At 37.3% G+C, this 26,494-nt stretch overlaps 1 protein-coding gene across 1 annotated transcript in view; it reads right to left on the bottom strand.

Moving 5' to 3' along the window:
* LOC134539961 (intermembrane lipid transfer protein VPS13A-like) overlaps window positions 1-26,494 on the bottom strand; it is a 392,760-nt gene that overhangs the window by 112,751 nt on the left and 253,515 nt on the right. Inside the window, exons 33-37 of the mRNA XM_063382355.1 lie at window positions 18,868-19,056; window positions 17,127-17,242; window positions 15,141-15,348; window positions 13,883-13,982; window positions 9,685-9,833 (exon numbers count right to left, since the gene is read on the bottom strand). Coding sequence (XP_063238425.1) covers window positions 9,685-9,833; window positions 13,883-13,982; window positions 15,141-15,348; window positions 17,127-17,242; window positions 18,868-19,056 — 762 coding nt within the window. The remainder of the gene's footprint in view (window positions 1-9,684; window positions 9,834-13,882; window positions 13,983-15,140; window positions 15,349-17,126; window positions 17,243-18,867; window positions 19,057-26,494) is intronic.

The following is a 26,494-nucleotide window of genomic DNA, read 5'->3' on the forward strand; positions in this document are numbered from 1 at the left end:
CCACAGAACCAAGATCACCAGACTCTTTTATTCTATGAAGAGAACGGGCTTGGAAATCTCAGCGGAAAGACTACTCTCTCCAGTAATATTTTTGGAACTCTTAGCGGAGCCGTACCATCTTCTCCCACATGACAGAACATGCCCAGAAATCTCAGCAGGGCTGTGTCATAAACCTCACTAACACGTCTAGAAATCTCTGCAGGGAACCCACAGCTTTACCGGCAGAGAAACATGCCCCGAAACCTCAGCAGGGCTTCCATCTGTCATTCCAGGCGGAGGAATTTGTGTTGCCGAACCTATAGAACGACATGTAGGTCCAAACAGACCGAGAGATCCCACTTCCCTATCATTCCTAGCTCCCGAGCTAGCCGAAAGGTAAGGGGCGCCCAACTAAAACCCTTTTAGCTGCTAGTCAGCTCGGCTAACCTACTTCACACCACAATACAAGTACCACTTTACAATGGTAGCGATAACCAAATGGTACAGATATTACAGTAAAATTTCAAATTGTATTAAAACATATTTCTTAATTTACACCTTTACATACAAACATTTCAGCATTATTTATTCTCTACACAACATTTTACTTTATATTCCATGGTCTTAGCAATGACACATGCCAATTCGTCTGATTCACTCTGTACACATTATGGCCTACAATGGCCTCAACTTGATATGGTCCATCATATAATTTGAAAAACTTATGAATCTTATTATCAATCAGCGAAGACAACTTATGTGAAGCAATCAAAACTTCATCACCCTCCTTAAAACTAATTTGCTTAACATTTTTATCAAATTTCTTTTTTCTTACACTAGCTTTGTACATGAGTTTTTCCCTAGCATTTTCTAACTTGTCTTTTAACTGCATTTCCTCATTTTTAGGAAAATTAATTGCCTTTTGCAATCTTGTGGTAGGCAAAACCTGTAACATCAATTCAACAGGTGTGTACCCTGTACTCTCATGCCAACAATTATTTATCAGTTTTTCCACTTGACTTACCACAATTGCCCAATGGCCATGGTTTTCGTTACAATATACTCTAAATAACCGTCCCAATTCCCTCATCACCCTCTCTGCTGGGTTAGCAGCTGGATGGTATACCGCAGTGTATCCTAACTCAATACCCAAAATACTAGACAATGTTTTCCACTGCTCACTTCGAAATTGTGGCCCATTATCAGAAATTATTTTTTCTGGAACGCCTACCTCTTTTACATACATGTCCATTACCTTCTCAGTAACCACTTGAGCGGTAGCCCTTTTAATAGGATACAATTTTACATACTTAGAAAAAACATCCACTACAACCAAAATATATTTAACACCACCTCTTCCTTTAGGTAAAGGTCCAAACAAATCAACACACACCACCTCTAATGGCTTGCTTGCCAGAATATTACCCATCAAACCTTGACATTTTTGATTCATTACCTTAGTTTGTGCACATAACAAACATGATTTGATACACTTAGACACTGTCCTATACATATCCCTAAAAATACAAAACTCTTGAATATATTTAACAGTTTTTGTTACACCAAAATGACCACATTCATTATGCATTAGAGCACATATTTCATTTCTCAAATTATTCGGAACACAGAGTACCCACTTAGGAATATCACTACTTACATTTTGAAACAAATGACCATCTTTGATTACAAATTTTTCCTTGATTACATTTCTACAATCTGAAGATTCTAATTCTTGTATTACCTTACTTAACCGGGAATTCTTGTTTACCTCTTCAGCCAATTTCTTAGAAAATTCCTCTATACCCTCCTCCATTTCTTTTATCTGTTTACTTAAATTGCGAATTTGAAACTCTTTTACTCTTGCTGATTGTGAATCTGTTACTATTCTGGATAAGGCATCTGCAACTACTTGTTCTTTGCCTGGTATATGTTGAATGTTCAAATTATACTCCTGCAAGGCTAGGATCCATCTGGTAATACGCCCATGTAAAAGTTTACAAGAGCTCATGTGGCATAAGGCCTTATGATCTGTAAACACTGTGGTTTCCCTTCCATAAATATATGTGCGAAATTTTGAAACAGCAAATACTATACTAAGGAGTTCCTTTTCTGTGGTCGTGTAATTTACTTCAGCTGCATTTAAAGCTCTGCTGGCAAAACAAATTGGAATCTGTTCCCCCTCCTGATTTATCTGAAAAAGCATGGCACCTACTGCTTCATTAGATGCATCACATGAAATGTAAAATTTGTCATCTAGTTTAGGATGATATAATAAAATCTGCCTTTCCAATTCCTGTTTAAGCCTTTCTAATGCCTGATCCTGAGCTTCACCACACTCCCAGCACTGACCTTTCTGGAGTAGTTTTCTTAATGGCCCACAAATCTGACTGAAACCTGGAATGTATTTACGAAAAAAATTGAAAAAACCTACGAGTCTCTCTAATTGCTTGCGGTTTTCTGGTGTAGGGTAGTTCCTTACTGAATCCAGCTTCTCAGGGTCAATATGAATTCCTTGAGCATTTACAACATTTCCTAAAAAAGTAATTTCATCTTTCAAGAATTCAGATTTCTGCAAGTTGGCTGTCATGCCCCCTTCCTGTAGTTTTTCAAGGACTAATTGTATTACCTGGCTGTATTCTTCAAAAGTTTTTGTAGCAATTAGGATATCGTCCACATAAATTGTTACTAATTCCAGTACTTCTGGCCCTAAAACTTCTTCCAATCCTCGAATAAAATGACTCACAGAAACATTTAAACCAAATGGCAGTCTTTTGAAACAATATGTTTTCCCTTGATATAAAAATGCTGTACTAGCTCTAGAATCTTCAACTAATGGTATCTGCCAATATGATGCAACTAAATCAATTTTTGAAAAGTACTTACAACCCTCAAACTTTTGTAACAATTCTTCCATAGGTGCTGGTGATTCCCTATCTGGTATTATTATTTGGTTTAATTTTCGAGCATCTAAACATAACCTAACCCCTCCATTTTTCTTTTTTACCACTACCATGGGATTTGAATATTCCGAGCTACGCCTTTCAATAATATCCATACTAATCATGTTTTGAATCTCATTTTCTACTGCTGGTCTCAAATTGTAAGCGACTGGGTATTGTCTCTGCACAAAAGGTTTATGATCTCTTACTTTTAGTTCACATCTGTATTTATTATTTAAACCTGGGAAATTAGCAAATGCTTTATGTTGTTTCTGTAAAATCTGCCTTAATTCTGCCTTTTGCTGATTTGTACCCCCTTGAAGAAAAATTTGTTCAACCTCAGCTGCTGTAATATATGCCTTTTCTAAAAAATTACATTCCAATTCTAGTTCATTTGCACCCACTTCTCCCTTTAACATTTGTAACTGAAATGACTGTGTTTTCCCATCTACATCAAAAGCAATTTTAGTCCCCATCAAACATATACACTGTTGTGAATAATCAATAACAGTTTCATTTCCTTGCAGCCAATCAGCTCCCAAAATTATTTTAACACTTAGCCCTTTTATGACAAGGAATACAATCCACATGCTAATATCACCTAATTTTACTTCTAACAGGACCTGCTTTTTCACATTTTTGTTTCTAACCCCGGTAGCCCCTACTATAGTGACATTAGATACTGGTAACACGGCTAAAGATTTAGTGATTTTATTTCCTAATGAGTCAAAAAATTCTTCAGATATTGCAGTTACTTCACTGCCAGTGTCAATCAACATTTTTACTGGTGTTTTTACATCAATAATTTCCCCCAAAACATAAGGACATGTACCCGTTTTTCCTTGAACAATTTGGTTACCTAATTCTTCAACATCATGTAACAAGTCATCTCTATCATGTGAGGTAATTTTATTATTACAATTTTGTAAAACCTGGCATTGTGATACTGCCCCTCTTGCATTTGCTTGTGGGGGGTCTGAGGCTCGATCCTCCCACTCTATTGGTTTAAATTTCTATTATCTCGTCGTTCCTGTTGTGGTGGTTGTCGCTGCCCTTCTGGTGCCCTCCCTTCTTGCTGTTGTTCTCGCCTCCACCTGGGTACCCTTTCATTACCTTGTTCTGGGCGAGGAGGTTGTTGCTGGTAACCTGGTTGGTGGGCCCTCTCCCTGTGTGGTCCCTGCGGCCTGCCCTGGTACTCTGGGTCCCTGCCACGGAGCCCCTCTTCTCTCTCATCTCGTCAATCGAGAGTTTCGAGCAGCGTCACTACCTCCTCAACACTTTTGGCTCTCAATCCTAGGATGCAATTTTGTACCTGTCGGTTGAAATGATGTACCACATGGGAAATGAACCGCTCATCCGCTATAGGATTACTGAGGTATTTCGCCTGACTGTGTAATTTACGAACATAATTAGCCATGGGACCATCCCTTCCTCGGTGTTTCCCTGAAAATAAATATTGCAAAAAATCATCCTGCACATAAATTCCCCAATATTTTTCCAGAAAGGCTTGCCTTGCCTCTGCAAAATCGTTCCACTCACTTTAATTTTGCATTCCCCATTGCAATGCATCACCTGCCAATTTTGATACAAACAATTCTACTTGCTGTTCATCTGAACCCTTTAAATATCCAAAAACCTTTTCACACTTTGTGATGAATTGTATTGGGGTTGCCCCTCTGTCATCCCCATAGAAATTTGGTACGCTTTTCTCAAAAATGTTAACTTCGTCCACAGTAAGCACTGTACTCCTAATTCCTCCACTAGAATTTCCCCGTATTTTCCCCAATTTTTCTTCTACTTTTTTCAAACACTCCTGCCCAACCTCGTCTCGAAACTTTTTAAATTGGTTACCAATCCTTCTATTTTCCATCAAAACCTTTTCAACGTTAACCTCAAATTTGCTTTTGATATCCTCAATTTCTCTTTCATTTAATAGAATACCCCGGGCATTCGCATTTGCTTTACCATGTACTTCAATAAGCTCATTGTGGTCCCTATCCATGCTAATTTGAACCTGACTGATATTTTCCTGTAATGCCGATATTTTCTCTCCATGTTCTTGTATATTATGTTTAATTATTCCTACACTTTCCTTTATACTGCCCACCTCCCCATTACAGATTTCTAGGCCAGTCTGTAAGTTATCAATTACCAACTCACATTTCTCGACCCTTTGTGTACAATTGTAAATTTTTTCGTTTACTTCCGTTTGTACTTTCTGAAGTTTGGACTCTGTATTCACTAACTCCTGCCGTACTTGGTTGAGAATTTCATCTTTCACCTGTGAAATTTCCTGTTTTAATTCCTGCTGTCCCTGTTGTACCTGTTAAATTTTATTTGTCATTTCCTGCTGCCCCTGTTTCATTTCCTGTTTTATTTCCTGACTGTTTTGTTCGGTTTTCTGTTGTATTGATAATAGTAGTTGCAGAATTTGGTCTGACCCCCCCATAACCTCAACTGGGCTATGAACAGTTTGATTTGTTTTCTGTTGACTACTTTCGGCAGGATGTTCCATGTTTTCAATTATTTCCTGTTGACATGAAAAATCCTGTTCAATTAAACTTGTCTCAAAATTTGGATTTGACTGCTCAGAATCATCTACATTTTCCTGAAAACCTATAAAATCTGATTCGCTACTGTTGGTACTAGTGTTATCCATATTGACATACACAAATTACACAACGTTACACAATTACAAGATAAATTCTCAAAACCAATATAAATAACATAGTTTCCCTTAAATTTTCCACTTGCTATTATCGGCGACTCATCCCACGTTGTCTCGCGATGCGACGATCTCGAAGTCCCGCGATGAGACAGGCCTGAAGTCCCACGACGCCTTGGGTCGCTCTGTCCCGCGAAGTACCGCTTTTCGCCGGTTCTCTGGAACACTTCACTCGCTGAAACAGCGCGCCGTCTCTTGCCGCATTCGCCGCTCAGCTACGCCGAAAGTTCTGGAAACACGTCGCCGTTTTCTTCTGAATTGTTCAATATTTGTCGTATAATTTGTTGTCCTTTGAGGTTATCGTAGTCACCAACTGTTTCACGAATGTTTATATTTTCTTCTCTGCTGCCGAAATGTTCGTCTTGATCTCAGGGTCGTGTCCAAATTCAAGCCGCGCGGCCGGGCGCCAATTGTAACGGTTCGTTACTTACAAAATAAACAGTTCAACGCCGATTGCAAATTTTGATGTTTTTTTTTATTTTTTTCCAAACAGAATGCCCCGACGAATCCAAACACTTACAATTGTTCATTCACTCTTTTCACACATATATCTGCCCGTCGAAAAACTGCTGGTAGCTCGCATGACGAGAAATTACCGAAAATTTATATCGTAGATGAAGTCCTTCAGTAATGTTTTACTGCAAGTACAAAAAAAATGGGGCGACCTCGAAAAGGGCCGCACCCAGCGAAAACGAATTCCGCCCCGAGCCAAAATGCCGACGAAGGTGGCCGTAATTTCTAATTCATTGTCCAAAAAAAAAAAAAAAAAAAAACAAATTAGGTTGACTTACTATTCGGCCTGGCTCCGACCACCAACGTGAAATTATCTATTAGTACATTAAATTATCATTCAGTGAGAAGCCACCGAACGTGACCTACTGTGGCAGCGATCGACAGACGACTGGTGAAATCATGAACTCGTCTCCTCCACGCAGGGAGTAGACGTCACATGACCTCACCGACCAATCACACGCACGCTTCATTCACTCTTACAGATATCAGCCAATTACAGAGCAAGTTACAACACATGAAAAAATCTTTTACACACAGAACTCTGGGCTTCCCCTGATCAGTCTCTTTTCAATTTCACCTCGAAATCGGGGACTCCCATTCTCGTTCTCTCTCCCACACCGTGAGAGAGCAGTTATTACTCGGTTCCCATGCAGGGGGGGAATTACCGTCTTTATCTCGGTTGGCGGGGAAGCACTGTTTCTTTCTCACTTCCACTTACAGACCCCTCATGCCTCTCTTTCTAACCATCACACCAGCCCAGACACAGTACCGTGATTTATAATTATATTACAATACGTTAATAAAATTTAAGAACAGCAATCATAATGCAAATTACTTTACAACATTAAAATCATTTAGAAATAATCTGAAAAGTAGGCCTAAACAGGTAAAAATCTACTACAACGGCTCATTTGTGAATAATTTCATAAAAATAGTAATGATTAAAAACGTCTGTTCAAATACAAAATACCTTCTTAAAACACATAGCAAGCAAAAATAACATATATTAATAGCCATAGCGTCTGATTATATTGTCTCATAACATACACACCACTCTAAAAACATTGACCTATACAGAAAAGAAGTTTAAAATAGGGATGGGACGAATCCACATTTTGGTCGAATCCGAATCCTTGTTCGAATCCTCAGTGTATGTCATCGAATCTCGAATCCCAGGCCCACACTAAACTTCACATATTATTAAAAAAAATCACACATTTATTTTAAAAAATTACATAGACCTATGTATTAAAAAAAATCACATGTGTATTTATAAAATTATAAAATAAGTGCATAGTGTATACACCTGATATAAAATAGAGACAAATAACCTCAAAAACCACACACGTAAGTTTGCATCTGTCTAATTCTCTGTTAAATTAATCCTTCCTATGTTTTCAATAAAATACGTTTGTATAACAGACACCATTTAAAAAAAAGTTACATTTTTTTCTGCAATGTTATATTATTGAAGGTTGGAAATGATTGAGTAGTTATGCTAATTGACAAAATGCAGCGTAGTTTATCTTATGTTTGTGCTATTTCCGTTACCTTTATAATACAGTTTAGGTATACAATTTTCTAGATCTGGACGAACCTCAGTTCTCTGGTTTCGAATCGAACTGAACTGAATTGAATCGAACCATAGCAAAAAAATTTCGAACCGAGCTGAACCTCATACAGAAATAATTGTTTTGAATTAAAACAAACTGACCACCAGCATTTTGATCTTTAACTGAATGGTGAGAAAGAAAGGTTCTCCAGCCATATGTAAAATTAAAACATTATATAGCTTAGCTTTATTAAAACATTGCAAATCGTTTTATAAGTAAAGTTTATGCAATAAATAATGAAGGAAAGATTTCTGATTTTCTTTACATATATATACTTTTAATTCATGAAGAAGTTCCATCTAAATTTCAAAAAGACTATCTTCCTTTTTCAGTGTACACTAACCTTCATTTAAAAAATATAATATTATAAAGATGACGAACATTCAGGCCACATAACATATTTTTGTGGCAGACATAACCTAACATTTTTAATAAGTAAAACTTTTTAATAGGACATTAAAAAAAGTCGAATGTGAATTAAGTTACCTATCTACATTACAAAACCCGCTGACTTCAGTTGCTGTTTTCTTGGAAGAATGCTGCTCATCAGACGAAACTTTAGACATTTTTTGGGGTGGTTCTGGGTCATCTGGGTCGTCATTATCTTTTCTCCATTTGGAAAACTTAAACGACGTAAGCCTGCTCATCGCAAATCACCTCAAGAACAATAATATTGTAAACGTAACGTAAGAAGTGTGGTTATAGAAATTTGCGTCTGAAAAAAGAAAACACGAGAAATAATGATGGCTGCCGCGACTACGCTAGTCAACTTAGTAGCGTACTGTAAAATTTACTGGACCAGTACTTTTAATACACAAGATTAAATTAATATTATCAGTACCTGACTGTTCTTATAACCAAAAAGGCCAAAGAAAATAAATACATCCCAGTAATTTAAAATACGTTATTTACGTAATCATTTCCTACCGCATTTGTCTTGTGTTAACTTGATCACGTCAGTTTTGCCGAAATACGAGAGTTCTCGTACATGCGCTTAAGTTTAACGTATGGGGTACGCAATCTTGGGTGATTTTACAACACTTCTCGTACACGCACTATAGTTAAAGGTAAAATATACAATACCTTTGGCATTTGTACGATAGTTTATATTACGTAGTACGAGAAATGCATACAAAATTCTCTAAAGTAAACAAAAAACAAAGCGCTCCTATATGAAAATATGCTATGCGAGTTATGCGACGATTAATAATTTTTTTTTATATTTTGTCTGCGCTTGAAACTGTTGAGGCGACGATTATGCGATAAAAGTCGGACTATACAAGTAATGGAATTTTGTTGTACTGTTTTGTGAATGGTCTCAAATGGAGGTTAGAAAATTAGAAAAACGTAATTTTTTTTAAACGAACGTTCGGTTTTTCGAATATATTTTAAGAGGTTTCGATCCAAACCGAACGTAAGGGTTCGGTTCGAAATTTTCGAACTTCGTCCAGCACTACAATTTTCAATTTCTACCTAAAACTCGTAAAAACCCACCTCGAATCCCACCTCGAATCCCACCTCGGATCCTACGAATCCTCGAATCCATAGGATTCGGTATATTCGATGAATCCAAGATTCGAAAATCCCATCCCTAGTTTAAAAGAAAATTATTTAATTCGGAGGGCAGGGTTCTGCAATGCTACACACTCAATGTTAATTGTTTTTCTGGGGGGAAAATAGGTAATAAATATATGCCTTTCGAAGGCATTATGTTTATCATAAAATGCATGACTACCAATTTTTTCACATTTTCCCATTTTAGCAGTTTTAGAAAGTCTAGACATCTGCGAAAGCAATAAATCCCATTTCCATTTTTAGTATCACAAGAAAAATTTCAAAAAATATTTGTGATCTGCATGACTTTTCCCAGTATTCTGTGCCTATTTTTATTTCTCTTATTTGTCCTGGTACTCACTGTGCTTCTTGAGGAAGACTGCGCGCTCCTCCCGCCCCACCACCGTGTTGCTGCAGCTCACGGTCAACTCTGAGGCCTCCTCCGTCTCCACCGAGGGCTCCGCCCCACTCGACTCTTCCGACTCGCTCACCTCACCGTCGCTGCTGTCCCTGCAGGCACACACATCCGCTCAAATGAGGTTGCACGTCAGTGTGACGCTGGACTCTCATTCAATAGAACCCTGGCCTATTTTTTGTAACTCGTAAGCCTTAGGTACGTTGTTGTTCGACGTAAGTTATAACGTCTTCTTCATACAAACTTATTTCCCAATCACCAATCATTCCAGACAGTGGTGGTCCTATGTAAGGGGCTTGTGTTAATACATCCCACAGGAATTAAATTTAAACCAGTAGGGATAAAAAAATTATATAGTCCAGTCTGCACCTCACTTATGAAGTAAATTAAGTTTTCTTTTTTTTTGTGATCATCAATATTTTACTTTTTTTTTTAATTTAGTACCAGTACCCTTAAAATACAGCAGCTCACACTAAACTGAGGTCAGCATGAGTATAATCTGTTCTATAGAGAATGTGCAGTTCACAAAGGGCATTAGACTGGCTGGTAGTGGAACAAGATAAGAGGTACACTGATACTGATCTAAACTATTATCGTGTGACATTTATGACACCTTGTGAAAGCAATGTAACATCGCAAATTACAACAGCTTAACTTCTAGGTATATTTACACTTGCAGCTAGCTGTCTATGATGTTGCTAAATAAAAAATATGTGGTCACATTCACCTTAATTGCTATGTAACTGTACCAGAGGTGAAAAATCTAGAACTTCCTGAGCATATTAAGGCTCCTGATTACTCAAAAATTAAAAACATGTACACGTAGGTTGTTAAAATATCTATTACTTATTAGCGAATATTTTAAAATTACAGTAGAATCCCGCCGATGCGACCCCCCTCTGATGCGTCCATTCCATTTAAACGACCGTTTTTTGAGGAACCGTGAAAAATTTGAGCAGAGAAAGTCGAAAATTTGAGTAAAATCGGTTGAAAAACAAGTCTGTTACACTTTGTTGGGCGCTATGTGTTCACGTTTATCTTGGCGAGCGCTGTACTGTAAGCAGGCAGGTATACAAAAGAAGGCTAAAAATAGATACCACCCCTCTAGACTGCCCACGATTCCCAATACCAGTAAACTGCGCGCGTCACCTGATATCATCTATGCGCGCGTCTATTGCCGTCCCGGTCCCGTGCCTACGTATTAGGTGCTTCAAGTGTGCGTGAGAGATAAGATAAAGAAGGTGAAGAGGGCGAGACCTGCCAGCCAATATATTTGTGGGAGGGGGAGACAGAGATAAAAGAGAGCGATCCCTGCAGCAAGCGGAAGTGGTGAAGGTCGACATTTACCGTCACACTCTCGCTAGCTAACGATGCTGCTGGTCGCCAGCCCCCCCCTTTTTTCTCACTCTCTCTCTCTCTCTCTCACACACACACACATGCACACACACGCGCTTACCCTACTTCTCGCATTCCTGCACGTTAGCTCGAAGGACCAGAGCGATAAGCGCCGCCAGACCACCCGTTGTGTCACGGGATGCAACCTTTCAAACGCCACACTAATACAGCCTGCAAGAGACATAATAAACCTTTAATAAAAAGTTATCATTTCAATACTAAATCGTCTGATTTTTCTATACAAAGATGGCGAAAATGGACACACTGCACTGTGTTGAATTTTTTTTTTCTCTGCAATATTGCTTTCTAGGGTATCGTTTTTTTTTTGGGAGACATCATTCTATTTAAATACTATAATATGAATTTTAAAAGTTGTCTTTTTTACACCATAGACTATTTGAATATGTAACGCCCCTCGTGCCTCAAAATTAAATTATTTTAATTTAATTAAAAAGAGCCTTGGAAATTTGCTGGGTAAGTTTAATAAGAAAAATAAAGTTATTGACCAGGGGTGGCATGAGGTGGAGAACAAGACAATTTGGAACTCCCTGACACAAGCAACTTGGGAGCTGGTGGATCGTTTAAGGGAAGAAGGTAAATCAAAAAGAAATTAACACTACACAAGTAGCTTGGTCTATAGGTTCCCAGTTTTATTTAAAAATGTAAATAATGAATTCTGTTTTCCATTTGATTTGGCATTTAAAAGTTTCCCAATTAATGATATTAATTATATACTTAAGTTTTTCGAGAACGGGCCGGCCCGATATTAGTATAACAACACATACTCAACTTTAACAACAAACAATTACATAAACAAAAATTTATAAGTATCACACCGAAATTTGATTAATCCAATTATTACATCGATGATTAGTTTTATTCATTCTACATATTCTTGAGGAAAGCACTGTTCGCTGGTAGGCTATTCATTCGATTAATGTAGTTCGTAGCTAGATAGTGGGGGGAGGGGGGGGGATGTTGATTTTACATTACCACCCGGGTCTTCAAAAGATAACGTCGGGTCGCGGAAACATCTCTTCAAACGTGACCCGCAGTGGAAGTGCAGGACCACGAGCTGGGAACAATTTGTCTCTCCAGCACTTCGACCCTGTCTGAAAACCAAGCCAAATTCAAAACGAATTAGACCTGCTTCCAGACAGTCATACACCGTCGGCGCAAAAGGCCAACAAATGGGAATGTGGGGGAAAAGGCCGGATTACTCACCAAACAGGGTGTAGAGTTCGGAGCTCACTAGGTGTCTCGCGCCGACATCAAGATGCCGCGGACCGAGAAGACGCGGATGCGCGAACGAAGTCGAAAATTAAAAAAAAAATAAAAATAAAAAAAATACCTAAACTTAAAAATTAGAGACATGACTTGAACTAATTACTACTACTGACCGACTACTGAACAAATGGGATCACATCCCTTAGAGCAACTGACTACATCTCTTCTGCACCCGAATTCGCAATTCCCCGCGAAAAACCTCCTAGCGCAGAGGACGTCGAGAAGACGTGGTCAGTAGCCGCGATCAGAGGACTGAGTCCCGCAATCGGACAAAGCTCCTAATTAAATCGGGCGGTGAGGCCCCGGGTCAAAGGAGGGGGAAGGTTCGGTTCTAGGCCGAAAATTTCCGAAGGTGCCCGAGTGGTTGTACGCATGACTTCAGTAGTTTGCGCCAAGGGGCGACTGCTGCGGTCTCTACCGGCAGGTACCGGAAGCAACAACAATCGACTTCTACAGGTCGGGAGGAAGAAGCATAGGGCCATAAGGCGTAGCGGCGCTGCGCTCTGGCGGCGTAAAGGGGAACTAACGGAGGCGGTGAACTGACTCGCCGCCAGGTGTGACGAGCGTAGTCTCAGCTGGCTCGCCACCATGGGTGAAGTTGCTTTTTTCTGCCGCTAGGTTTCGTGGAGGTCTCTTTAGGTCTCTTGGCTAAGTTCATGTCAGGTCACTGCTCCTGGATTTCTCAGAACTAAGGGGGAAGGGTGGGGGAAACAAAAGGCGCAACGAAGCTGGGAACAACCGTCCATGGGATACGCGTTCGTGACAAGACTTACTATGTACTCTCAGCAGCTCTCTGAGAAGTAGCAGCTTGCAGCCCAGAAGCTGCTCTATGCAGTTTTGGTCATGCAGGGAATTAAAATTACAAACTCGGGACGTGACTGCAGGCGAGAGAAATTTCAACCGGGCTGACCATGTCCACCTTAGACAGCAAAATATCAGATTGGCCCCCTGGGAAGGGGCTTCGGTCCACTGGTACAAAGTTTAAATCCGTGGCGTAAACCGGCCTAACAAAAAGTAAATCACCCCCATTAACAACCAGATAATTAAAAAAATAATAAACCCCAAAAAATTTTAAGATTATAGAAAAAATTAAAAAAGGTGACGAAATGCCTAATTTCTGGCACAAATATGAAATCTATGTGAACAAAGGCTATTTTTTATGTGTTTTTTTTTTGGGTTGAGGGGGGAGGGGGGGGGGGGAATTGGCCCGAATTCTCTATTGCGACCCTTCCGTTTATAAGTCCATTTTTCCGGGAACCGTGAGGGGTCGCATCAGCGGGATTCTACTGTAAATGCATCCACCATTTGTAACACAATCTGCTAGGCTTGCGGCCATTCTCACTTGAAGTGTTGTCATGCCAGGCAGAATAAATAAATGAAATCTGTCATGTTTGTACATACTGCTGCCAGCAAGACATTCTCCTACAAGAGGAGTAAATGTACAAACGACAGCATGTCTTACCCTGTGAACAAATGTCCAATTGCAGTGGCAAGTTTCTCCAAAACTCCTTCCTCATTATCGGAATCAGAGTCTTCGGGATATCCTATTAGGCTAACACTTTCTGTAACAAAACCAAAAAAGATCACTAACATTTTAAAAATTGGTACTTTAACCCAGTTTAAATCAATGTTAAATTTAAATAGTATCATATACACTAACAAATGGTTTTTGTGTACACAACTGCTAATTTTTTGCTGAAAGATTTTGTTTTCAACATTAATTAATTTTAATAATTATTAATTCCTATAGATCCTACATAGGTATATTATAATATTCTTATGTAGGATCTATAGGAATTAATAATTATTAAAATTAATTAATGTTGAAAACAAAATCTTTCAGCAAAAAATTAGCAGTTGTGTCCTACATAGGTATATTATAATATTCTTATGTAGGATCTATAGGAATCTTAAGTGATTATATAGCTTTTTCTTTTTTTGTTAATTCAACTTAATCATATCAGTTTTGGTGGTTATGATCAAAATTCAGTTTAAACAATTTCATAAAATGATTTTGCAAGCATACAAATAATTTCAAAGGATTTACACATGTGAAAAAATAAAACTGGCCAGAATTTCTCTTCAACTTAATTTAAGTAGATTTCAGAAGCAATTTTTTTCTGTCAGCAAAAGCTTCCTTCTGAAAGAGAGCTTATGTACCGTAAATTATCTGGCAGACTTACTAGTAGATGGCTTACATACTTACGTATTTACAATAGCTAAATTAACTAGTACAGAAGCAGATATGAGATATTCTCACTCCTGCAGGCAATTGAACCTGCCCTCGCTCTGTCACAGAGTCTATCCACAAGCCCCTCCGTCACAGAGCTGAGACATTTAGGGTAATCAGACATCACCATCTTGGAATGTTTGAATTATTAGCCCCAGCTTGCAGTACAGATTCATTACTTAACTTGTTGCCTTTTCAAACCGCAGGAACTAGTTTTGGACACTTGTTGAAGCTAACAAACATGGCCTAATGTAACTGCTACATCATCTACAGATGCCTGCCCGAGATGATCAGTAGTTACATGCTGGAGCCTGTTCATTAATCAGAGACCACAGAACGTCAATCGAATTAGAAATATATTTATTTGCGGTTTGTCATACCAATATCATGGTTGCATATTTTAATACAGACACTATAGCAAATCTTTGAAGAGTCCCAGACGGCAGGATATGATTACCCTCAAAGCTGTTCCGACAGAAGTAAAAGCAACCACCTCTCATGCCGAGGTCAGGTCCGGCGTTGTGTCTGCGGATGAAGGTCATGCCGTTCTCCAGCTCGGTCTCGTCTGCAGATGTTTCCGACTCCTCCGACTTGCGTTCCGGGGGCTCTCTCTCGGGTTTCGGGTGGACCTTGCCGCTGTCCAACGTGCTTTTGTCGTCGACTACGGATGACAAGGGGAATGCCTTTGCTTGGAAAACCTGCAACACAACCAACATGTACATCACTTAATAATCACTGCCCCCCGATTTTAGGCAGTTGTTTCAAACTAAGTGTTGTGAGTGTTGCACACCTTCCAGGCATCAAAGTATTTCATTCTAAATTATATAGAAGTTTCTCGTAAAAATGGTGGGGTATATATTAGTACAACAAGGAGACCTGTTTCATTACTTTTGTCATCATATTTAATTATGTCTTTAAAAATCATGAAACTTCTCCACATCACAAAAATTAATGGGAAATAAGGATGCTGCACTCAATTAGTTCCATTAAATAATTTTACTTCAGTGACAAGATTTTCAGTGCCTGTAGAACTTTGTTCAATTAGACAGTATGCAGATGCTTGCCTTTTCATCACAAATAGTTTCTTTATTATTTTAAAGAAACAATTGGTTCAGTTGCAAATTCAAAGGCGTAGGCCAGTCTTGGAAAGCAATTTAAACCATATTTCGCACGCGCGTGTGCGTGTGTGTGTGTTTACAATTTATCTTTAAGTGATGAGCCATAGGTTTATGGTTGAATTCAGCCTTAGCCTGTACACGCGATTTATACAATAAAACATACCACTTGCAACAATTAAGATTTCACTTGAGTGTTTTGCCAACCAACTGGCTTTCTGAACACAATGTATAATTCAAAACATAATGTTAGAATTTTTTTGTATTTTTTTATTATTTTTTTTTGTTCGTAATACTTTGGTAACATAAAGCAATGCCATACCAGAGGTAGTCATGAATTGATTGTAAAAAAAAAAAAACCATTTTAAGGTATTAAAATCAATCTTGACTTTTTTTCTGGTGGCTAATAAGCATTAGCTATGAAATCACTCATAAAATAAAAATAGTATTCAATTCAAAAGACATACTTCATACTTATTCAGAAGAGGAGTTGAATGAGCCATTAGTGGCACTGTGACCAGCCACCAGCTACTTCCTCTTCATAGCCTTTTTACCAGTTAATATGTATTGTGTTTTTGATATAAATTGATACATTAACCTGTTTTTAGCATTTACAGGACAATATGTGTGGATGAGCTCGTATTTAGCTTAAGGGACTACAAACAATATACAACAGTCTTCTGACAGGTAAACAATATTCTTAAAGAACTTGTGTTCAGGACTTTATAAATTATTCATAAATACAAGATGTCAAGATTATGACTGATTTGGTGATGTAAGGTCAATAAAGTGATCAGTTGTATTTGTATGATTACAAGATAATTTTCCTCCCATGGCAGTGATTGTTTAAGCACCAAGCTTACGTAAAGTGGGAATGAGCATTTGCTTGCACTCTACCTCCCCGTCAAGCATTGTTTATACTTACTTACTGAATCAGGTTCGGTGCAAAAATGGTTTGACTTTGTTTCCACTATAATCTTATAAGTACAATTGTCTAAAGACTTTCTGTACCAAACTGTGAATTGTCAAATTCCTACCTTAATTTTTACTTGAAATCTAATTACAATGTACCTGTAAAAATGTTTTGTTTTGGTACTTAATAATGAAAGTACTTTATACTGAACTGTTGCTAAATGTAAAACATACACTTACCTATTTTAGTGATCTGGAAAAATATGCTTTAAACCTTTAAAGTGACAAATCCTTCAAAGTGCAGCATTTTGTAATGTGGTTCCACCACAGTGATGAATTTTGCACTGTTTAGGAGTAAAACGTCACTGCTCTGGAGTAACTGGATCAGTCACAACTTAATGAATAGTGTGCTCTACGAGTGGGACGATGCTGCCAGAAAGTGGCTGTACCTTGATGAGCACCTCCCATGGCCGATACACATGCTCTTCCTCCACGACCGGCTCGATCAGGGGCTCCCACGCTCTCACCTTCTCGTTGTAGCAAGACGCCTGCAACTGGACCTCCACTGGGGATAAGACAGCGTCAGTGGAGATACAGTCAGCGCACTAGCGCAACAAACTACAAGAGCTTATCAATAGAGCCTTGCGCTATGACTAAAACATCTGCATCCGCTAAACATCATTAACGTCCGTATCTTCCTGGCATACACATTCACACCTGTCACAAGTTTATGTTCTATGCTTTTAAAAATATCAAAACATCCAATAAATTTATGAATAATTGTAATGTAAATTTTAATATTTATTATGATATTGATAGGGTATGATTTCACTCTGTACTCATTCCACAGGAACTTGGTCCAGCATTCTGATTACAGTTTTCCATGGTTTCTCTAAATCACTCTAGGCAAATGCGGGGATGGTTTCTTCAATATGGCACAGCCAATTGCTTGCCAACTATTCCTGTTCTGTGTAGTTGTGTGTCCAATGACCTCGGTGTTGATAAGAGGTTAAACACAAAATTTAAAAATAATAAAAAATTGCGTACGTACATATAATTATGTATCACATTAGAAGTTATACTTATTTGGTATAGTAAAAAAGTAACTTTAATTTTGCTTGCAAATAATTCTGAGAAATAAAATAATAAAAGAACTGGAGTGATATTATAAATAGGGTTGGTAAAGTATGAATTCAGTCAAATTAAATTTTTTAAATAAATACTCAGTATTCAATATAAAATTATTTAATAATGTAGTAAAATAATCTAAATAAATTTTAATTAATAATGTAAGATAATAAACACATAAAATATGTTAATTTTATATTTTAATTATTTATTAAATTATAATGTAATAATTTATAAAGCAAAAAGATTATACCTATGGGTACATAACTTTACTTATTACTTATATAAATAAACTTTAAATTATACTTGAAAAAGTTTATAAAAACAATTTCTGTCACTAATGTACACAATAAATAAATGTTCTTAATTATATGAACCAGTATTCAATATCAGTCACTACAGTATGATTTAAAAGCACATATATAATTTTTATTTGTAGGTAAAAAAATTATACTCATAATTTTTTCTAATGCACCTAAAGAAGTATAACTTGAAAAAAATATTAAACAATCAAAAATATGCAATGAAATTTCAATCAAACTACCCAATAAAATTTATTGTTTTGGTACTCACTAATAAAAGAATGTACTTTAGTCTGAACTATGTTTAAATGTCAAAAATGTGGTAGGGATTTGAAAATATACATTTTAAAGTGAAATTCGTTGTATTGAGATGTCACTGTGCTCTGTACTATACAATATTAATTTTCTTTCATTCATAAAGCTATAAGTCAGAGAGCAGACCAACTTTTCTAACAAATCATGCATATAATCCATGTACATAGTTAAGGACTTTCACTTGCTTGTTATTACACATTGTCCGGCTGCCAAGGTTGTCCAGCTATAAGAAATTATCACTGCATCAGATGAAATGATAAATGTGCCACCCAACTGAATGACTTATCGCTGTTGCTGATAAATTTTACAAATGACAACTCCAACTCGCTCAAAATAAAGAGGAGATTCGAGATTACACCACGTCTAAAAGTTGAAACAAAACATAGGTAAGTTCGCCTCCAGAGAAATGAGAAATAGACCTGGGAATGCAGAATGTCAGGCGTACCTTTCATGTAGAGCTGGCGGGACCAGTTGACGGCGCTGGCCTCCGCAGAACTCTTGAACAGAACCACCGGGGTCCTGCTGGGGCCGTCCTCCATCTCGAACACCACCACCACCTTGGGGACGGCGACCGTCAGCAGCTCGTTGGAGTGTCCCTCCGGGAAGCCCGGCGGGTGTGCGTACAGTAGCGGCTCTGACGACACACGCTCATCGTTACGACCACTGGTGCACCAAATACACATCATTGCCTGGCATTAAAAAATTACTAACAAGTACCAATTTCGTCACCAATTGACATCAAAGTATGTGTTACATCCAAGTGTATTCTGGCTTAGGTAGAAAACACTTGTATCAGGACATCAAAATTAACATTTATTTAGCATTTACAAAAAAAAAAATTAATAATTAAGTTTTTCTTAGAGTAAAAAATTAAACATGAATTTGTTCAAGTGAGTGTAGGTGTGTAGGATTGTATGGAGTTTGTCGTAACCCAGGGTACTGCCATCCACAGTGTCTAAATGAATGTTGGTAACAATTTATTATGCTATGGATACGTATTCTGTTTTGATTTAAATAACAGCTATTTATATTTTTTTCAGAAATATTAGTTTGTTTAACATATTTTTATGATCATAATTTACATCTTTCCATACTTTTTAAGTGTGTTCCTGATGATTTGCTGGCTTTATGGTAAATAATCTACTTGAGTTATTTTTACCTGTTTGTTTATTTGTGCAGTTACATTTTTATGTTCTTTCACATATTTTTTTAAGTATTGCTTGTATATTTTTGATTCTTAGATGCATTCCAATAATTTTCTTTTTAAATTTTTTTTTGCCTTAGTTCTTTGTTCAAAAAAATCTGATGCAACAGTTTACCAGTTACGTAACAATTAGAGAGAGAAAGAAAGTTCTGTGAGTGTGAGAAACTGTCTGGATTTTAGTCAAAGTGCTGTTGCCATGGGCCAATATTGGCTGATATTTTACGGTTTACATAATTTTGTGATTGGTCGAAAATTACATCACATGAGTGCTCTGTGTCCTTCCTCAGGAAGAAGAGCGACCATGAAGTTAGTCAGCATCTGTATGAAGTACCAAAAGGTTAAGTGTCGGGTGGTGGGTCACAAATGATAAATTAATGATATGAAGAGAGAACTTGAAATCTTTTTCAGAACATTTTAATTAGATTTTGTTTGAACACAGTCAATGGGTGAGTAATTTTGTCTTGTTCTGAGGACAGAGTTCTTCGGCTTGTATCGTGAGTTGCAAACAACAGGGACGCACCACAACACCGAAATACCACAACGCTGAACGTACAATAATGCTGAAAACCATAACGCAGAATACCAAATTGACTACAACGCTGACAGCTAGAAAACTGCTGTGTACCACAATGCTGAATTACCACAACGCCGAAATACATTAACGCCGAAAAATGTCATTGCAGGACTGCCGCAAAGGTTAGGTTAGGTTAGGTTAGGTTAGGTTAGGTTAGGTTAGGTTAGGTTAGGTTAGGTTAGGTTAGGTTAGGTTAGGTTAGGTTAGGTTAGGTTAGGTTAGGTTAGGTTAGGTTAGGTTAGGTTAGGTTAGGTTAGGTTAGGTAAGGTAAGGTAAGGTAAGGTAAGGTAAGGTTAGGTTGTGGTACATATTTTGGCGTTACTGTATTTCGGCGTTGTGGTACACAGCAGTTTTCCAGCTGTCGGCATTGCGGTCAATTTGGCATTCGGCATTATGGTATTCGACGTTATTGTACATTTGGAGTTGTGGTAACGACCCGCAAACAACCACGAGATTTTCTTGGGAACAGTGTGATACTACATCAGATCACAGAACACTGAAACTTTAATTTGAAATAATTTATTTATGTTTTTCAGTATTTGTTTACATTTTTATTTGTCACAAATTTATATATATTTCATGTTAATTAACTTCTATATTTGTTTTGAATAATTGCTTTGAGCTTCGCAACCTTTCTCTATGTTAATAATGTTAAATGTAATATCTTTTAAATGCTTAATTCAAGGCCGGTGATTGGCCGATAGATCAGCGGATCTTTTAAAGACATTGTTGATTAGAGACGCTATTAATTTTGTAAGAGAAGAGAAAAAAACTTCGGTGTGCCATCTTGTGGCTTGTGTGGTTGTCGCGTCGGGCCTTGCCGACGTGACATTTTAAATATTATATAGCATCGCTACGTCTCTCAAATTGGCTAGGAAAATACGCCCGAGCTTCGGCGAAGCTCTGAGAGTAATGGTTTTATTGGGGCTTTATCTAAAACCATATATCATCAAATCTTCAGGTATGACTATATGCTATGTTGAATCCTGAGCAGTCGCATCACCGAATCATAGCACTATTTGAGGTAGTGATCATCTGCTGTCTGATTATCCTAATTGTTTTAAATCTATCGCATTTGAATAATATTAAAGCCTCTAGTTTTCTTGGAATTATGGCACGATTAATATGTTGTACGACTTCACTCAGAAGACTTGAAGGATACTGAATTTCATGCGAACCAACGAATACTGAACTAGCTAAATTTATTTTTATCTCCTAACCAATGAACTTTTGTATCTGTTGTGCCCAACGTAATTTTATTGGCTACTTAATATGTTGTTTTCTTTTTATTCGCAAGTGTAAGCAACTGCCTTTGTCATTTTATTTTTTTATGTTAAACAATAAAAGTATTATAATTAGTATTAAATTTATTATTCTATCTAATAAATAATTAAGTTGGGTACCTTTGGGTACTGGTGCCCATTAAAAATTCAGAAGAGCATGACAGGGAGAATTTATTAATCTGCAACTGTGAAAGGGCTCATTTACTGCGACAGTAAAGTGGGTACACTTCATAGGGGGCATTACAAAAGTATATAAGATTCATTTTTCAGTACCTGAGAACAGTAAACTAGTATTTTGAGCCAGTGAAGTTGCTTTGTGTGGATAATTTGTATTTTGGACTTGTATTTGTTTTCGTGGTCGGAAGATGTAAAGGATAAATAAAAAATTGTAAAAAACAGTTTGTATCCGAAATATGTTATTTCAGTAATCAATCAATTGACAGTAACATTTATTTTGGAACTTAAATAGTCTTCGTCATGAATAGACATGTGAGAAGTCTTCTCTTATAGTGAATCATCGATTTTAAGGAATATTATTAAAGAAATAGTAAAAATAAAGACTGATAAATGACATTAAAACTACAGAAGATAAAATGATATCTAAGACATACTTATATAAAAATCAGTCTGACTCCCTCAAATGTATCAACATTGTGAATATTGAACTGAATATTAGTGCTACGAGATATCCTAAAACATTTTGAGTCTTCCTCACTTACAACATCAGCAAACAACATTGTGAGTGTTATTACTACGGATCCCGCACTGACTTGGCCATTCAGTATCAGTAGCTGACATTGTAAGTCTTTGTAAAAATATCAACGTAAGGACTTTTGTGAGGTGACCTACGATGAGGACCAAATCATTGCTTGAAAATCGAGGAGTGGTAACCAGAACTGTACTGCTATGAAAGAAGTAAATTTTAGCCCATAGTCATATGTGACATAATTTTGACTATTCTTACTATTTGTAAAACTTGGTTTGACAAATGTTATAATTTTTATTGGTAACTTCAGAGGTAGAGATAGGCAGCTAAACAAAAGAATCCTTTGCATTTCAGCAAGCAGTTAGCACGCAATTAAGTTAGAAGCTAGTTAAACTATTAATTTCTTGTTTGATCACCTGGTCAGTTTAATTGAGTCATAGATATTTTAGTTACGCAAAATAAATGTAAATAATTTTGTACATATGATTGCATTCATAGTTTCTATTATTCATGTTTAAATTTATCATGGATAAATGTATAACCATTGTTGATAATCGTAATTCTAATTAAATTAACTTTTCAAGGATCATTCTTTCATAACATAAATGTTTGATATTGTTACTTGTAGATTAAGATTGATTTGAATTTGTATGGAGGATTGGCATTTAATAATTGTAATTTATTTAGCTTCAGAAACATCCATGTAATTTAATTCCCATATGTGGAATAATTTATGTATCATATGCCATATTAATTCTTAATGATTTTAATGTTATGATAATACTTTCAAATAAAAAAAATCACTTTTCTTATTTAAAATCTTTAGGACGGCACAATGAAATCCACCAGTTGTTCTCACGCAAGACAATGCAGGTACTTACAGCACCAGAGATATTTAACAAGAGGCAAGTATAGGGCCTGGGATTTTTCGCGATCACGAATTTTGCAAAAATTCATGCAAATTTGGCATGAAAATGCAAAAAGTAAGTACATTCGCGAAAACCACAACATTTCTATATAACACTGCGAATATATCCCCGAAAAGTACCATTACAGTAGAATCCCGCCAATGCCACCCCCTCTGATGCGTCCATTTCGTTTATACGACTGTTTTTTGAGAAACCGTTTAAAATTTGAGCAGAGAAAGTCGAAAATTTGAGTAAAATCGGCTGAAAAACAAGTCTATTACACTTTGTTGGGCGCTATGTGTGCAGGCATACAAAAGACGGGTAAAAATAGATACCACCCCTTAAGACTGTCCACGCGGCAGTGTCTAGCCGAGCTCGGCGCGTCCACTATCGCACGAAAAGTTGTCTCAGCTGTCATGTTATCTTACCCGCCCGCACGAAAAGCCGCTGTGGTAGCTTCTGCGAGAGTGTAAGAAACTTGTCCGGCCAGGCTGGCGGTAGCGGCGGCTTGACGTCATACGTGACATAATGCTTACCTCTCCCATCCCCTGCTAATTCTTCAAGGCTCATCCCTCCCAGAGCCACAAACCATGTAAAAACACCCCCCCCCCCCCCTTTTCCAACTAACATTTCAACACATTCCCTCCCTTATTTCAACCTTCTGCGTGAGAAACTGTCAGCATCCTCCTCCTCTCTCCCACACCGCGTGTGACAAAAGCCAGGTTGTATAGTCCATTCTCGGTAAAATAAATATTTTATGGGCTTATACGACTGTCCTTCGCTGTTAATAAATACTTATAAGTTATTATGATACAATTTGTTTATTAGTCACACAGCAGTTTCTGCTGAAAAATAACTAATACCTCGAATGTTATTGAATAGAAAAATTTAGCAGGGCCGTAAATATATTTATTTTACTGCATAGTTACTTTTCCATCTGCATCCCAACGTGTTTTTTTTTTCCTTTTTTTTACGCTGTGAAGGGACGTGGAAAAGATAATTGCTTGAGCTGTCAAAATAAACATCGCTGACCGCAAGGGCGGGAGCGCATCCTGTCAGTCTGTCGTTGTGATTATCTACTCCAAAGACATGTTACAGCATTTCAGGATAGCATTGTTCTTATATCTTTCGTTTATAGCCGAATGTTTTCTACCTGATCCACACAAGTTCCTTCGCCACGTTTTGAACGAAAATAACCACCAGCCGGCTAGCATAGCCGCCGAACTCACGTGACGCGAATTCACTTAGCGCGAGTATTTATCGGAACGCATTGTTCGGGGTATGCGAGTGCAAAGTTTAGTATGAATTTAAAAAGTTGTCTTTTTACGCCATAGATTATTTGAATATGAAATCTATGCGAACAAAGGCGATTTTTTATGTTTTTGGATATATTTGGAAGGCGGGGGGGGGGGGGGGGGGTAAAATTGGCCCAAATTCTCTATTGGGACCATTCCGTTTATAAGTCGGTTTTTCCGGAAAACGTGAGGGGTCGCATCAGCGGGATTCTACTATTTGCAGATCACTAATACTCACGCAAGGTTAAAGTATACTTTAACCCAAGTCTTGTGTTTCAGCATAATTACTTTATTTTTACATAAGCCGTGTTCGTGTATGCTTTTGATGCTCAAAATTTATCTCGGGTATAGTTCGCACTAAGTTTCTTCTCATTTGTGCGCCGGGGTTTGTTCAAGTGGCAACCCCGTGTTCCTCCACTCCATTATGCCAATACCGTATTTATTGAATGCAAGCAAAATCAAACTTTTACACTCTACGAAAAATAAAAATAATATGATGCCGAATTCTAAACTACAGTGCACACTTGGCCGGATATGAGAACGCGTTTATTGTATTTTGCGTAAAGTATATAAAAATTATATCAAAACAAAAGAATAACCTAATATCTTGTATTTATCCAAGTTGCGTCATATATGGTAAAATGTAAACAAAACAAACCTGGTTTGTCCAGGTTAGCCAACATAGCTTCTACTAACTTATCACGTAGGCGAATGCTTCCTTAACGAAGATAAGGTTAATTCTACTACAGGGCCCTATTTCATAAAACTTATTAGTCTCATAATTAGGAGTCAGGAGTCATAGAAGTAGCTGCTAATTATAAGTTTGGTTTCATAAAACTGGTAGTGTAAAAAAGTAGCTAGTAGTGTAGGACTCCTAATAATCAGTGATAAAATGAGTTCAAAATCAAGAGTGTTTCATAAACTTCAAACACAAATATATTGCACTGATTATTAGCACTGAAATTTATCAATCTTGGCTTTATAATAAATCATTTTAAGAGTCATCAATTTTTAGAGAACAGCAGTGGTATCTGTTTGTGAAGTACAAAAATTTAACAATGAAAATGGAATCCTCAGATTCTAGTGGAAGTGAAGATGATGTAATAGTAAGACGACCGAGACATTTTCAAGAAAGGAAAACCTAAACGTTGTTAGAGGAAACATATGAGTACAATGAACGTTTTAGGTTAACACGTGGTGTTTTTAATTATGTGCTCACAAGGATTGAACTTTTTTTATTCCATCCAACAGCACGGAACCAGGCACTTTCACCTAAGCAACCACTGCAAATAGCACTACACTGGCTTGGTAGTGGTGTGCAATACCACTGCATAGCAGACATGCACAATGTTTCTAAAAAGCTAGTGTCTGTAGGTTAATTGGCTTAGTCTTTGTCGTTTGTGACTAAACCGATTTCTACTACATAATCACGAATTTCTGTCTAACATAACTTCTTCACATCTTTTGTTAAAGTGCCAGAAAATGCACCAAACAGAACATCTCTATTCTCAAAAATTTTTCATATTTCCTGTTTTTAAGTTCTCTTTTAGCCATTTTTACACAATGTTCAAAAATGTAAACATCAAAATATCACCCACCAACATCAGCTGACTATTAAACTAATAAAATTAGTGAACTATTTTAGCAGTCCTTCAACTTTGTTTATGAAACATAAATTTCTACACTAATAGCTACTTTTTATTTCACTACTATTTAGGAACTAATATTATTACTGTGTTTATGAAATAGGGCCCTGGTGCCGAAGTTTTAATAAACATTGCAAATTATACTGCAATAAGGTTGTGGCCAACCCCCCTTATACCAGGGTAGTTGCACACGTCCGCACCCGCCACGCCAGTCCCGTATACGCGTCACCACTTCCATGCTGATATTGAAAGTGTAGTAAAATTAAATTCAACAGACGCGCATGGACTGGTGTAACATTTGGCCAGTGCGCAAAATAAATCATTATCATGCTAAATTTACCGACAGTCCTGCATAACCTATTGTGATAGTTATAATAATGAATTACCAAAAAGAAGATGCTCAAAATTAAGTACTGTAAAAGGGTAAAGGGATCTAAAAGGTTAATTCGAGATATC

The sequence above is a fragment of the Bacillus rossius genome, chromosome 1 (assembly GCF_032445375.1).
Source record: "Bacillus rossius redtenbacheri isolate Brsri chromosome 1, Brsri_v3, whole genome shotgun sequence".
Lineage (NCBI taxonomy): Eukaryota > Metazoa > Arthropoda > Insecta > Phasmatodea > Bacillidae > Bacillus > Bacillus rossius.